Raw genomic sequence first — 12,349 nt, 5'->3', positions numbered from 1 at the left:
AGAAAAAGATCCTTCTATTAGTTAATGAAACTGCCCATAGGGCTACAACCACCTCTACAAGAGAGGGCTACAACAATCATGAATGGGAGACCCTCCCCAAAAAAAAACGGCATATGTACAATGAGGCTAAATCAAGAAATGGGAGGAGGGAAAAGCCACACAAGTGGACGGTAGTGCCATCTGAGCACACCCTGGACCATGGTGAAGAAAGACCCAGGGCACCAAAGTCGAAGGAAATCCTCTCTATGCTCCCGTATGCGATCGGAGCTACCTTGGAGTCTCTCGAACTGTCCTCTGAGAGTATAGATCAGCTCTAGCCAAAGATCCCGAACTGTCTCTATTGGTGGTATAGGGTTAGCCTCGAAGATGCGGAAGCAGCGGGCCCATCTGATGAACCAGAGTGTCAGGCCGCAGATGAGCTCCCAACACTCCTCAACTCACTACACCAGTCCTGTGGAGTAAGCTTTGTAGCAAGCTGGAGAGTAGGTCGACCCCCCTACATCATTATCATCCTGCTGGCGGAAGATAACTCAAACTGAAGGGCCGGGCCCGTGAGAGTGGACCAAGCAGCTGCCTCCCAAGTGTACTGCCAAGCTGCGGAAAGAGCTGGCATCAGCCGAAGAACACGAAGCCAAACTTGCTGTGCCAAAGGATAGTCCCAAAGATAGTGGCGCTGGCTCTCCACAAGATGGTCACAAGCTGCACATGCTTCCGAGAAACCACTATGTACTAGCCATCTCCCAACTACTGTAGCTCGATGTGCAACCAACTACTGGAACAAAGTGACTCGCCTCAGCTGTCTGGAGTCCCACAACCTCTCCCAAAAAGCTGACAAGAACTCAGTGTGAGACCCTCCTCCTACCAATGAGGTGCTGACAGCAGGACGAGCCTCTATCTGTGCTACGAGTATGTGTCGAATAGTGTACTGAGAGAAAGGGACACTTGGATGGTCTGATGAGGAGAAAGGGTCCCTCCAAAACCACTCTCCAGGATCCCACTGCACTCGTGTCAATGGACAGCTCTCCCAAGCCCATAGCCTCCAGTGGCGAGTCTCGAGAGCTGGTGGGTCAGGATCTATGACACAAGTCCTCCTGCAGATGCCCACAGCTCGGATCCTCTAAAAACAGCACTCTGTCACCTGTGGGGCCTCTACTGAAACTCGGTGTAAGCGTCCCTCACCTTGTAGCTCGAAAAACACGGAGGGTATAGTCTTTGAGCAAGCCCGAATTGAGATAAGAACCTCCAGTCGCGTGAAGGCCCCCATCCATCTGGGCGTTGTTGACTCGAGAGGTGTGAGCCACTCAGCTGTTACTGCCTTTGAGATGTCTTGACACATACTCTGCACCCCTCTCATTCCCTGTAGCTCCTGTGACAAGCCTGAGAACAATAGCCAGTCAACTAAAGTGCGTGCTGGACCCCCTGCCATGGGACCCCAGGAAACAAGAGGCCTACTATGAACCAAGTGGCCTCTCTGAGTGCTAACCATGGGGTTCCAAACAAGGGGCAGTCTCAGGCGCTCCTCCGTGCAAGTAGGCTGACGCTGCTCCAGGCCTCTCCGCAGCTGCTCCCAGGATCGGAGCAGACTCACAGCGAAGCGGTCCTCCAGTGTCCTGCTCAGGCCAACTCTGCGCATCTCTGTGAAAATCCATCTGGTCGAAGGTCGCCCGGGGCCTCCAGCCGGATGCACTCTAACACTAAGCCGCTCAAGCAAAGACTCCTTCCAAGGCTCCTCCCCTAGAAGAAGTCCTCTAACAACAAAATTTTCCCTAGAAGGGCTCTGCCGTGCTGTGTTGGGTCTATGATCCCTAACCCTCCCTGAGAACAAGGAAGAGTGATGACCTACCATGCCACTTTGGCCCGGGCTATATGAGTGTTACGCCCTGACCAAAGGAAGTTCCTGATCAGCCGCTCTACCTGGCTAATACAAGAACTTGAGAAGATCCAACAAGAAGTGATGTACCACATAGTAGCCAACAACACCTGGTTGGCCACTACAACTTTGCCTGCCAAAGAAAGTCGTGCGGAGCTCCAGTATGACAACTTCCCCCTCATAGATAGGAGGAGGGGAGCAATTTGCTGCTCGGGAGACAAGTCCAAAACAACCTAATAGCCCAAGTACTCAACTGCAGTCCCTGGGGGAATCCACATGAAACCTTCACCTGGCATCCAATTGGGCGTGGGAGCACTACCAACCGAGAAAGCCACTAACTTTCTCCAGTTGATCAGTGCGCCTGATGCACAACAAAAGGTCTCAAGATCTTGCTCACACTTGTGAAGGTTGGCCTCCTCGCCATCCCAGTACAAAGCTGAGTCGTTTGCAAACTCACCATCGAGTAGCTCATCTCCCTTAATAGGGAGCGCTAAGCCACGTAAACCAACCTGCTGTGAAACCAAAAACCTGCTCATCGCCTCAGCATAGAACAGAAAGAGGAAGGGGGCAAGAGGGCAGCCCTTTGTGACCGAACGTGTGAGCATGAAATGATCACCTCTAACTCCTGACAAAAGTACTTGGCTGTGTGCCTGTTTGTACAAAGCTGACACACCTCTGATCCGAGCATCTGAGAAGCCCATCTTGCGTATAGTGCCCTCCAAGAAGTCCCAGTCAACTCTATCGTAGGCCTTCTCAAAATCGAGAATAAGTATCACCAGATCCTCACCACGGAGACGCGTGAGGACAGATGGCAAAAAGTAAAGATGTTGTCAAGGATACTACACTCCTTGACAAAATGTCTGTCCCATGTATAATGCTCTCTAGAAGTGGTTGAATCCTCAAACTCAGAGCCTTGGCAAGAATTTTGCAGGATAAGTTGAAGATGGTGATGGCCGCCACAGTCGAATCTCATCCAAAAATCCACCCTCCTTGGGAATGAGGTAAATCAGGCCCTCACTCATGCTGTCACGCATCTCTCTTCTGTGCAGGATGTACTGAAAAGCGTTGCAGAGATCTGAGCCAAGCAAGTCCCAATACTCCAAGAAAAAGCTGGGAGTCAAACCATCCTCACCTGGATAGCTACCACAGGAAAGTGCTCTAAGGGCCGCGTGTAGCTCCTCTAGTTGAAGAGGCAGCTCAAGCCTCTGGTGCATCTCCTCAGTCACAAGACAAGGCATCTATGTCCACACCTGCTCTTTGCATGCATCCTGACGCTCTGACTGCGGCTCTACAGACAGTAGGTCCCAATAAAAGTCAGTAGCAACTGCAGTCATGTCCTCTGGCTCTGAAGCAACTGAGCTGTCAGGCCTCCTCAATTGACTGACCTTGGCATGCATATGCCGGGGTCCCATTGCCTCAAAAAAATCCCCTATCACTCTGTCACCCACCTGGGTCCACTCAGATGCTTGTTGATGGAAAGCAAAATCATGGCGCCTATCCTCTGTGCTGACAAGCTCCTGGCGAGCCTGCGGCAGCTGCTCCTCCAACCAAGGACTATCCTCTGCAAGGAAGCAACGCCACGTTGGAGACGTTGTTCCTCCTCTCTCGCTGCAGCCAGGCGAGCCGAAGACTCCTAAAGAAAGAGTCAACTAAGCTGAGCAAGTCCCAAGGCCACTCTGTCAGCAGGAGAGTCCTGCATGTCTAAGCTCTCTGTCCAAAGAGCCACCACTCGCTCTCTGAGCACAGAGTCCAGCAAGACATTCTCAGGGATGCGTAGCATCGTGCTCCCCCTTCTCTGTCTATCTGTCACTGTGAGGATCACTGGTGCATGTTCCGAAAAAGAAGTCCCAGCCAGAATGCAAACTGTCCGACCCGAGGTGGTCACTAGTGCAGAAGCGATCTATCCGAGATAGATTCACTCCTTCCACTCAACGGTCCGAACAAGAGAAGGCCAGGCTGTCAAGGGGCCTCACCAAGCTAGAATGCTGCCACATCTAAAACCAACAGTCATACAAAACCTCTCCCAAGCTGCGAACTTGATTCCATGCACAGTACTATGGCTACCTCCAATCCTGTCAGAGGGGTCCTCCAACATGTTGAAGTCACCCCCAATGTACAAAAATTGCTCTGCCTACGACAGAGACTGAACAATCTGAGACCAAAACTCTGCACGTGCACTCGCCACATTGGGCGCATAGATATTCAGGAAGCCCACAAGGCAACCTTGAACCTGCATAGTGATCCACTGAGCCGTGCCTGGCACAATAATCCCTCTGTCCACAATGGCCTGCAAATAATCCGGAATAGTCATACATACCCCTCCCTGGATGCCTCCAGGTCCAAATGCAGCTGACCAAAAAGTCTCATATCGTCCACGCAAAAGCTGACCACAACTTTTAATGCAGCTCTCACACAGATGATGCTCCTGAAGCATAAGAAGGTCAATCTCTCCTCCCACAAGGCATCGCTAAAGCTCCCGATGCAGTCGGCCCCTCTGACGCTGAAACTGGGGCCCACCTAATCCTTGCACGTTCCATGAGACGATCCTCATGGGGAGTGAGAGAGAACTGATGCTGCAGCAGCAGCTAACCGGGCTATCTTCTAGGCACGCTTGGATGCGGAGTAATCCGCATCCGAGCGTCCCCGAGATAGGCGTGACTGCAAAAAGTGTCTAGCCCAAGCCCAAGTAGAACGAGCCGTGCACAAAGCAACCTCGTCTATCCAGGAATCCTCATGTATGTGTACATAACATGGCGGGCTCTGCGTGTCAGCAAAGAAGTGAACCACAATGTGTCTACATCCTGCTGAGTCTGGAGGTGTCACAAAAAACTTGGCCAACGGCCACAGAGTCTGAACCAAGTCTGTAACCCCTAGGTCTCCCATGTGATGACAGAACTCTAGGGCGTGTGCTTGCAGCCACTCCAACATTGAGTCTAGAGTCCACTCAAACTGGTCCTTGCCACATAGGGGAAAAGAGAAGCGGTTGAGTCCAAGGAAGAGGGTCTCACAACTGAGTTCTTGTTAGGATTTTGGGAGAGGTTGTGGGACTTTAGACAGCCGAGGCGAGTCACTTTGTTCCAATGGCTAGTTGCACACAGAGCTACATCAGTGGGGAGCTAGTTGATACACAATGGCTCTTTTCAAAAGCCTGTGCAGCTTGTGACCATCCTTTGGAGAGTCAACGTCATTATCTGTGGGACTACCCCATGGCACAACAGGTTTGGCTGTGGGTTCTTCAATTGATGCCAGCTCTTTACAAAGCACGGCAATACACTTGAGGTGTTGTTGCTTGGTCCACCCTCATGGGACGTTCACTCCAGTTTGAGCTATCCTCCACCGACAAGATGATAGTGATCCAGGGGGGTTGAGCCTGCCAGAGAGCTTACCCCCCAGGAGTGGTGCAGTGAGAGAGAGGTGTGTTAGGAGCTTGTTTGTGGCGTGCCACTCTAGTTCATTTGGCAGACCCATTGCTTCTACATCTTCGAGGCTCGCCCTTTCCACCGGCAGAGACTATTCGTGACTTTTGGCTTGAGTTGATTCATACTAAGAGACTTCAGGGTAGCTCCGACCGCATGCAGGAGTGCAGAGAGGCTTTCCTGCGACTATGTTGCTCGGGGCCTTTGTTCACCATGGTCCTGGGTGCGCCCAAATGGCACTACCAACCATCTATGTGACTCTTTCCTCCCATTTTGTGATTTAGCCTCATTGTACATATTTTGTTTACTTACTGGGAGAGTCTCCCCATGCTTTTGATGTAGCCCTCTCTAGTAGAGGTGGTTTGTAGCCCTATGGGCAGTTTTATTAACTAATGGAAGGATCTTTTTCTCGGACAAAAAAAAGTCAATGGAAAAGTTGCACGACGTTATTTGGTGAAGCTCAAGAACTATCCACCTATGGATGCAAAGTGGATGGAAGAGAATTAACTTTTGGAATGACCAAATATATTGCAACTTTACCTTGAGACCTTTGGCTATGTATACACAACTCAACGTCTTCAAAAGAGGGGTGATGATGGAGCTAGCACATCATATGTACATATGGATTCATTGCAATAGAAGTGTACATTGCTTAACAAGTGTTAAAGGTATAATGCTCACTTCTATTGCAAATAGAAATGACAAAGGTATGAGGTTTCATTAAGTCATTTGTATCTATGCTTTATGACCTTTCTTGTGGATACATGTGATGATAAAAGGGTGCTAATCACACTAAATCATCTATGGCATGTATATATCTAGCATGCAATTGAGGACATTTGCGATTTCAAGAGGGGGGTATGTCACGAGGCTGTGACAACCACTAACCTTAGTTGTTGGTTTCTTTCCCTTGATTTTTATTTAATTTTTGAGACCCTCTTTTTGAAGTCACAAATGACCGAACATTGTATGGCGAGTGTGAAACGGCCAATGGCCGAGAGTTTCACCCGCAGCAGTGAAGGCTAGGTCGCCAAGAGTTGGTCAGGCCAATTGGCACTGAAATACGAGCAGTAAAAGGTTGGCTAGGATGAGTTCAAAGTTATTTAGGCCCCACGTGACATTTTATAAGTAGGTGGGTACGAGGAAATTAACTCAATAGGGGCAAACTGCAGTAGGAGAGCAACCTGCAAGCCAACACACTCCAAAAGCTGCAGTCTCAAGAGGGGGTGCCCAAAATCAAGAGGGGGCTGATTTTAGAGTCATTGTGAACTAGAATGTGTGTGTGAATAGTGGGTGCAGGTGATCACAGCTTTAATGCAAAGCTTGCCTTCTCCCTTGTCTCATGTAGCGCGATGATTTGCTCTCGTGCATCTCTCTTCCCTTTGCACATTTGGTAATGCCCCACTAGTTGGGCTTCTCGGATGACCATGTACTTCTTGGGGTTTTATGTGCGCTTGCCAAGGCAAGAGCCTTATGTACAAGAACCCGATTAGCTAATTGCTAATCCTCCATGGGTACGCATAGTTCCATTGGAAGGATTGTGACAACGGAGAGCTTTCTCGCACGTGAAAACTCGTCCAATTCAAAGGGGAACTATCCCATTGCGTGTGGGAGCATCTGAGACACGTGTAGACATGTTTGCATTGCTCAAAACAATCCAATACAGAAAATTACAGCCTGCTGTGTTTTTCTGCAGGTTTAGGGTTTCGCAGCCTCCGGAAAGCCTTGGAATGCATAGATAGGGCTTTGGGCACCTGACAGTGACAAAACAAGGAATTAAAGCATGCTGGAATTGACCTGCATCTCTATGGAAAGCTTCCAGAATGCAAGGGAAAGTGTCCTAGATGTGTACTTTTGACCTACAGGGGTTTTGGCGCCGTTATGCTGCCGAAATTAGGTCAAAACCTGTAATTACAGCCATGGACAGGTTTGGACAGCTTGATGAGAGGTAAGTGAAAGCGTACTGATCGTTTATTTGCAATAAGAATAAAGAAATACTAAAAGGGACGCCATTCTTTGGGGCCTACAAAGTGTCGTTGTCTACTTGGGAGCGCTCTAGCTACTAAGTTGTGAAGTGTTGAATTCCAATCACATGCTTATTCGTGAAGTTCCTTAGTGTCGTAAAGTTCAAGCAAACAGTGTAAAGATCGGGTGAAAGCTAAAGTCTATTGCCCTTTAGCGAGTCTACGGGCCAGTTTCAAGGCCTGCAACTTGTGGCTTATTCAACTAATAACGTAGAGCATGATGAATGGTGAAGTGAACTCCTAATAAATGATGTTTGAATTTTTGCAAGGCATAAACAATAGCCAAACCTTCCCTCTATGTTGTGATGTAGTTGCACTCAGCTTTTGTGAGCAGGCAACTTGCATAATGAATGGGGCAATCCAAGTTGGACTCGTTGCTAGGCTGAGTCAGAACAACACCCACAGCAGTCTAACTAGCATCAATATGTACATGCTTCCAACTGTTCTCTGGCTTTGTAGACATACCCTGGAATTGGTTTCTCATATTTCTGAAGCATTCATTTCCCTCATGGAGTTTTCAAAAGCATTTCCATTTGTATGGTTAAGTCTCTTCATCTCTATTTGCAATCTATGTCTTTCTTCACTCAATGTTTTGGACACTTTGGAGATCTCATAATCTTCGCATGTTTCATCGAGTGCTTGTAGAAGACTGCTTTGGATTCTGCACGGGTTCTCTATGTCAATCACTTTAATTCAGTTTTGACTTGTACGACCTCTCTATTAACAATTATGAGGTTTACTTGATTGCTTTTCAGTTTTACACTTTCCATAGTGATGTGATATTCTTCATGGGTTTTCCTCGTTTTGGAATTTCCCATCAATAGTAAGATCTATCTTTGTTATAAACAAAGTGCATGTGTGTGTGTGTGTGCGCGCGCATATATATGTGTTAAGAAAAACATGTGCTAGGACAATAATTGTGGTAGTGTCATAAAAGCCAATAATCATCATGAAAAAATTCCCTCAAGACATTGAACAATACACCCCTGATATGAGTTTTACAACTTGGTAGTACCTCATCGAGCTTCATCTGACTCTGAACAGCAAGACGCCCAATTTGAGCAACTTTCATCTTTGCATCTGCTTTCAGCTGCATATTCAAGAAATTCTCTCTCTCTCTCTCTCTCTCTCTCTCTCTCTCTCTCTCTCTCTCTCTCTCTCTCTCTCTCTCTCTCTCTCTCTCTCTCTCTCTGTGTGTGTGTGTGTGTGTGTGTGTGTAGAGGAGCGCGCAGGTCTTTCTCTCTGTAGTGCAGGTCTCTCTCTCTGTAGAGGAGCGCGCAGGTCTCTCTCTCTGCTGCTCAGCGCGAAATGAAGGCCTCTCTCTGCTGCTCAGCGCGCAGGTCTCTATTGCTGTCTCTGTCAGGTCGCAGGCAGGGTTAGATCACGTAGGTGGTTGTTCGCGAGCAGAAACGTGCAGGCAGGTGGTTACAGCAATGGCGAGCAGGTGACAAGCTGGTGAGCAGCCCCATCGCCATCTTTGAACAGCAGGCACGCAGGTAGCGCACGCAGGCCATCAGTGCGTAAGGTTACAGCAGGCAACGCACGCAGAGCAGTAGCATAGCGAGTGAACCAGAGGCTCGCGTTGCCCTGATGTCCCGCGCAGTCCTACGCGTAGCACGTCAAGCTGTTCTACGCGTAGGATGTCAATATCCCTTAGTTTATTTCAATTTTAAGCCCTAATGTAAATTTTAAGCGTAAAAAGATTTTAAGCCTTCTCTTTGCGTCCAAGTTTAAAGAGATTTAAGGCCTTAAGGTAAACTGGTTAAGTTTGCCATACTCTTAGTCCCTCACCCTAGTACCCTATCCCACATTTGGGGCTCGGGTTCGATGGACCCGCCTACCAAAGGGGAAGGGCCGGGTGTAGATAGCTACACCACCCCAAAAAAAACAACGGCTACTTTCAAACGGAGAAACAGAGATACTGTACTATCACCAGGATCCTTACGTGTTGGGAAAACCTCCAGGATACATGATGAGCTATTGATGGAGAAGGTCCAGGTGATGCTCAAATCAGAGCTAAACTATATGAGGGATGACATCAGGAAGGAAATGCACGGGAACGCCGAGAGCTACAGGAACTCCATGTATGGAGACATGATGAGAGAACTAAGGAGAGAGATCCGGGGGATACAGAATGAGGAAATTCAGATCGTGAAAACGGAATTACGAAACCTAATCAAGGCCGAAGTAAATGTAACAGAATTCGTTATGCAAAAGAAACTCGATGAGACAGTAGCAAGTTTTGAAGCATGGAGAACAAATATGGAAAAGCACATGGAGGAAAAAGATGCAATAATCAAGGAGCTAAAAGGAGAACTTGCGGCTTGCAAATCTACAACTAAGGAGAAGGGAGACGACCAACCTTCGATGCTAAAGGAGCTCGAGGACATGAAGGATCAGATGAAAGCTCTACGGGAAGGAGATGAACAGAAATCGAAAACGGCATCTTCATGGGCGGAACGTCTTGTTAAGACACAAGAAAAGGTTGATGAAGCAGAGAAATGGATTGAGGATGCGAAGAAAGGGAAGGCCCAGATGCCTGAGACCACACCTACTTCCACCATTATTAATATGACCATTGAGGAAGAGCAGAAAAGGAAGACTCGGGCTTTGCATGTGCGGGTCACAGGAGTCAAGGACAAAGAGAATGTAGATGAAGAAGTGAGGGAACTGCTACAACGCATGGGCATCACAGAGCCTACTCACACAAGTGCATGGAGAGTGGGCAAGAAAGGAATCCATGAGAAGGGAAACCTAAAGGATAGGGCACTTATTCTCCGCTTCCCGAATATAGAAATAAGGAAAGAATTTCTAAAGAAGAGGCCAACTCTTAAGAAAACCGGTATTTTCCTGGGAGATGACCTTACATTGGCACAAGTGGCACACATGCAAGAGTTGATGCCAGAGATCAGGGCAGCAAGAGAAAAGGGGAAAATTGCCTTTTATAGAGGAGGGAAAGTAGTGGTTCTGGAAAAGCGCTCATCATGACGGTGCGAGACCTATGGGGCGACGCTCCGGATAGCGGCATGGAATTGTAATGGATCATATAGGCTAGATGTAGGTGCCTTTGAAGACAGCTTCAAGGATAGAGACATAGTTTTCTACTCAGAGACACACCAGATACCGGGACAGCTTATGCCACATGTGAAGGGGTATTTATGGGAAACAACTAGTCGACCAGACAAGAGATCTCTACGAGGTAGCCGGGGTTCAGGAGGAGTAGCAGTCTTATTTAAAGAGGAGCTGAAACCACTACTGCAGATTATCAGGAAAGATGAACAAGCAAGGTATATGTGGGTGAGAATGAAAGCCGAGACAGGTAGATTTCTATATATCGCTATATGCTACTTCCCTCCAAGTACATTAGTCTACTCCTCACCTAAAGGACAGTTCCCTTTCTCCATATTGAATGATGACATATGGGAGTTCTCTAGAGAAGGAGACATCGTCCTCTTAGGAGACTTTAATGCCAGAACGGCCAACTCTCAAGCAGTATTCTATGATACTTCTGAGGAAATGCTCAGAGAAGTGGATTTATCACAGGAGGGGCTTACTAGAAACTCACAGGATACAGAACACACTGAATACGGGAGACATCTCATGGAGATGGCAACTACACATGGTTTGGCCATACTTAATGGTCTAGAGAATTTCCCTTTATCTGGGGGATTCACATGCTTCCCGCACAGGCATGGGGCCAGCACAGTGGATTATGTCATGACTTCACCAAGCTTTATTTCTAGTATCGAGGACCTTAAGGTGGGACCCAGACCGGTTGGGATTGCAGTGGATCATGCTCTCTTGACCTTATCAATCTCCTTCCAATACAATGCCTCTCGAGTACCAAGGAAGAAGACGCACACAAGATATACTTTCACACCAAAGACTGATTCAGTCTATGTGGAACAGATCTATAATAGGATGTGGGCAGCCGAGCCAGTATATACTGTAGAGGAGATCACTTCTCAGCTAACATAGATACTACATGGAGCAGCACAAGAGGCATACCCACATACTCAGCACCCACATACTCAGCCTGATCAGAAGAGAGGATCTGGTAACATGCCTCAGAACAGTTGGTTGACGAGGAATGCAGAGAGACGAGAACCCAGGTCCAGAAAGAGCTTACACTTGGGATCATCACATATAAGCAGTCTCGGATTGCTCTTCGGCGTATAGTACGTCGCAAGAAAAGGGCATTTTTAGCCAAACTGGAGAAGGATTTATATCAGCTCTTCTTGAGTCAGGACTCACATGAGGCCTGGCGTTTATTTCACGAGCACTCATCGCCTCCGACAATTACTTCTCCTGAGATTTGGGGTCAATATGTAACATCATTATACATGGTATCTGGACAGCCTCCACTACCAAATCCGCTAGAGCCATGCCCTGCTACTAGTACTTTCTTTACTACGGAAATGGTGGAAAAAGCCATTGATAAGATGAAGACAAGAAGAGCATATGATCATGAGGGTTTAGTAGCTGAACATTTGATCCATGCAAGGGATCTACTTTCAGAAGTCCTTGCTCGTCTGTTTAATCGGGTCATGTGTGAAGGATTACCTGAATCTTGGAAATTATCTACTATCGTACCTATTTTCAAGTCAGGGGATCCTATGATACCCGGGAACTACCGTACCATTATGGTGGGTCACACATTGACCCGACTGTATGCATCCATTCTGGAACAAAAACTGAGTAGATGGGTAGAGAATGAGGTCATAAGGGCAACAGGACAAGCTGGATTCAGGAGGGGTTATTCCACTCTAGATCATATTCTTACGCTCAGAGCCATTATTGAAGAAGGAAGAGCAAACCGAAGAAGAATGTATTGTTGCTTTGTGGATTTTCGGAAAACTTTTGATACAGTACCAAGGGCCAGATTGATACGCAGAATGCAAGAGTCAGGGGTCCCCAAAGAGATTATCTGGGGGATCATGGCCTTATATGGGTCAGTAACTGGTTTTGTACGTACTCCAGAAGGGGATTCCGACATTGTTCATTCCACCGTTGGAGTAAGCAGGGATGCCCACTGTCCC

The 12,349-nt window shown here is 47.7% G+C and overlaps 1 protein-coding gene across 1 annotated transcript in view; it reads right to left on the bottom strand.

Moving 5' to 3' along the window:
• The window catches only part of LOC147418972 (uncharacterized), a 101,500-nt gene that overhangs the window by 15,819 nt on the left and 73,332 nt on the right, over positions 1 to 12,349 (bottom strand). Inside the window, exon 6 of the mRNA XM_086506131.1 lies at positions 8,326 to 8,400. Coding sequence (XP_086362257.1) covers positions 8,326 to 8,400 — 75 coding nt within the window. The remainder of the gene's footprint in view (positions 1 to 8,325; positions 8,401 to 12,349) is intronic.

This window comes from Adiantum capillus-veneris, chromosome 29 (genome assembly GCF_014529385.1).
Source record: "Adiantum capillus-veneris isolate H3 chromosome 29, ASM1452938v2, whole genome shotgun sequence".
Lineage (NCBI taxonomy): Eukaryota > Viridiplantae > Streptophyta > Polypodiopsida > Polypodiales > Pteridaceae > Adiantum > Adiantum capillus-veneris.
The sequence above is the reverse complement of the archived record's forward strand: the minus strand, read 5'-3'. Positions and strand labels throughout refer to the sequence as shown.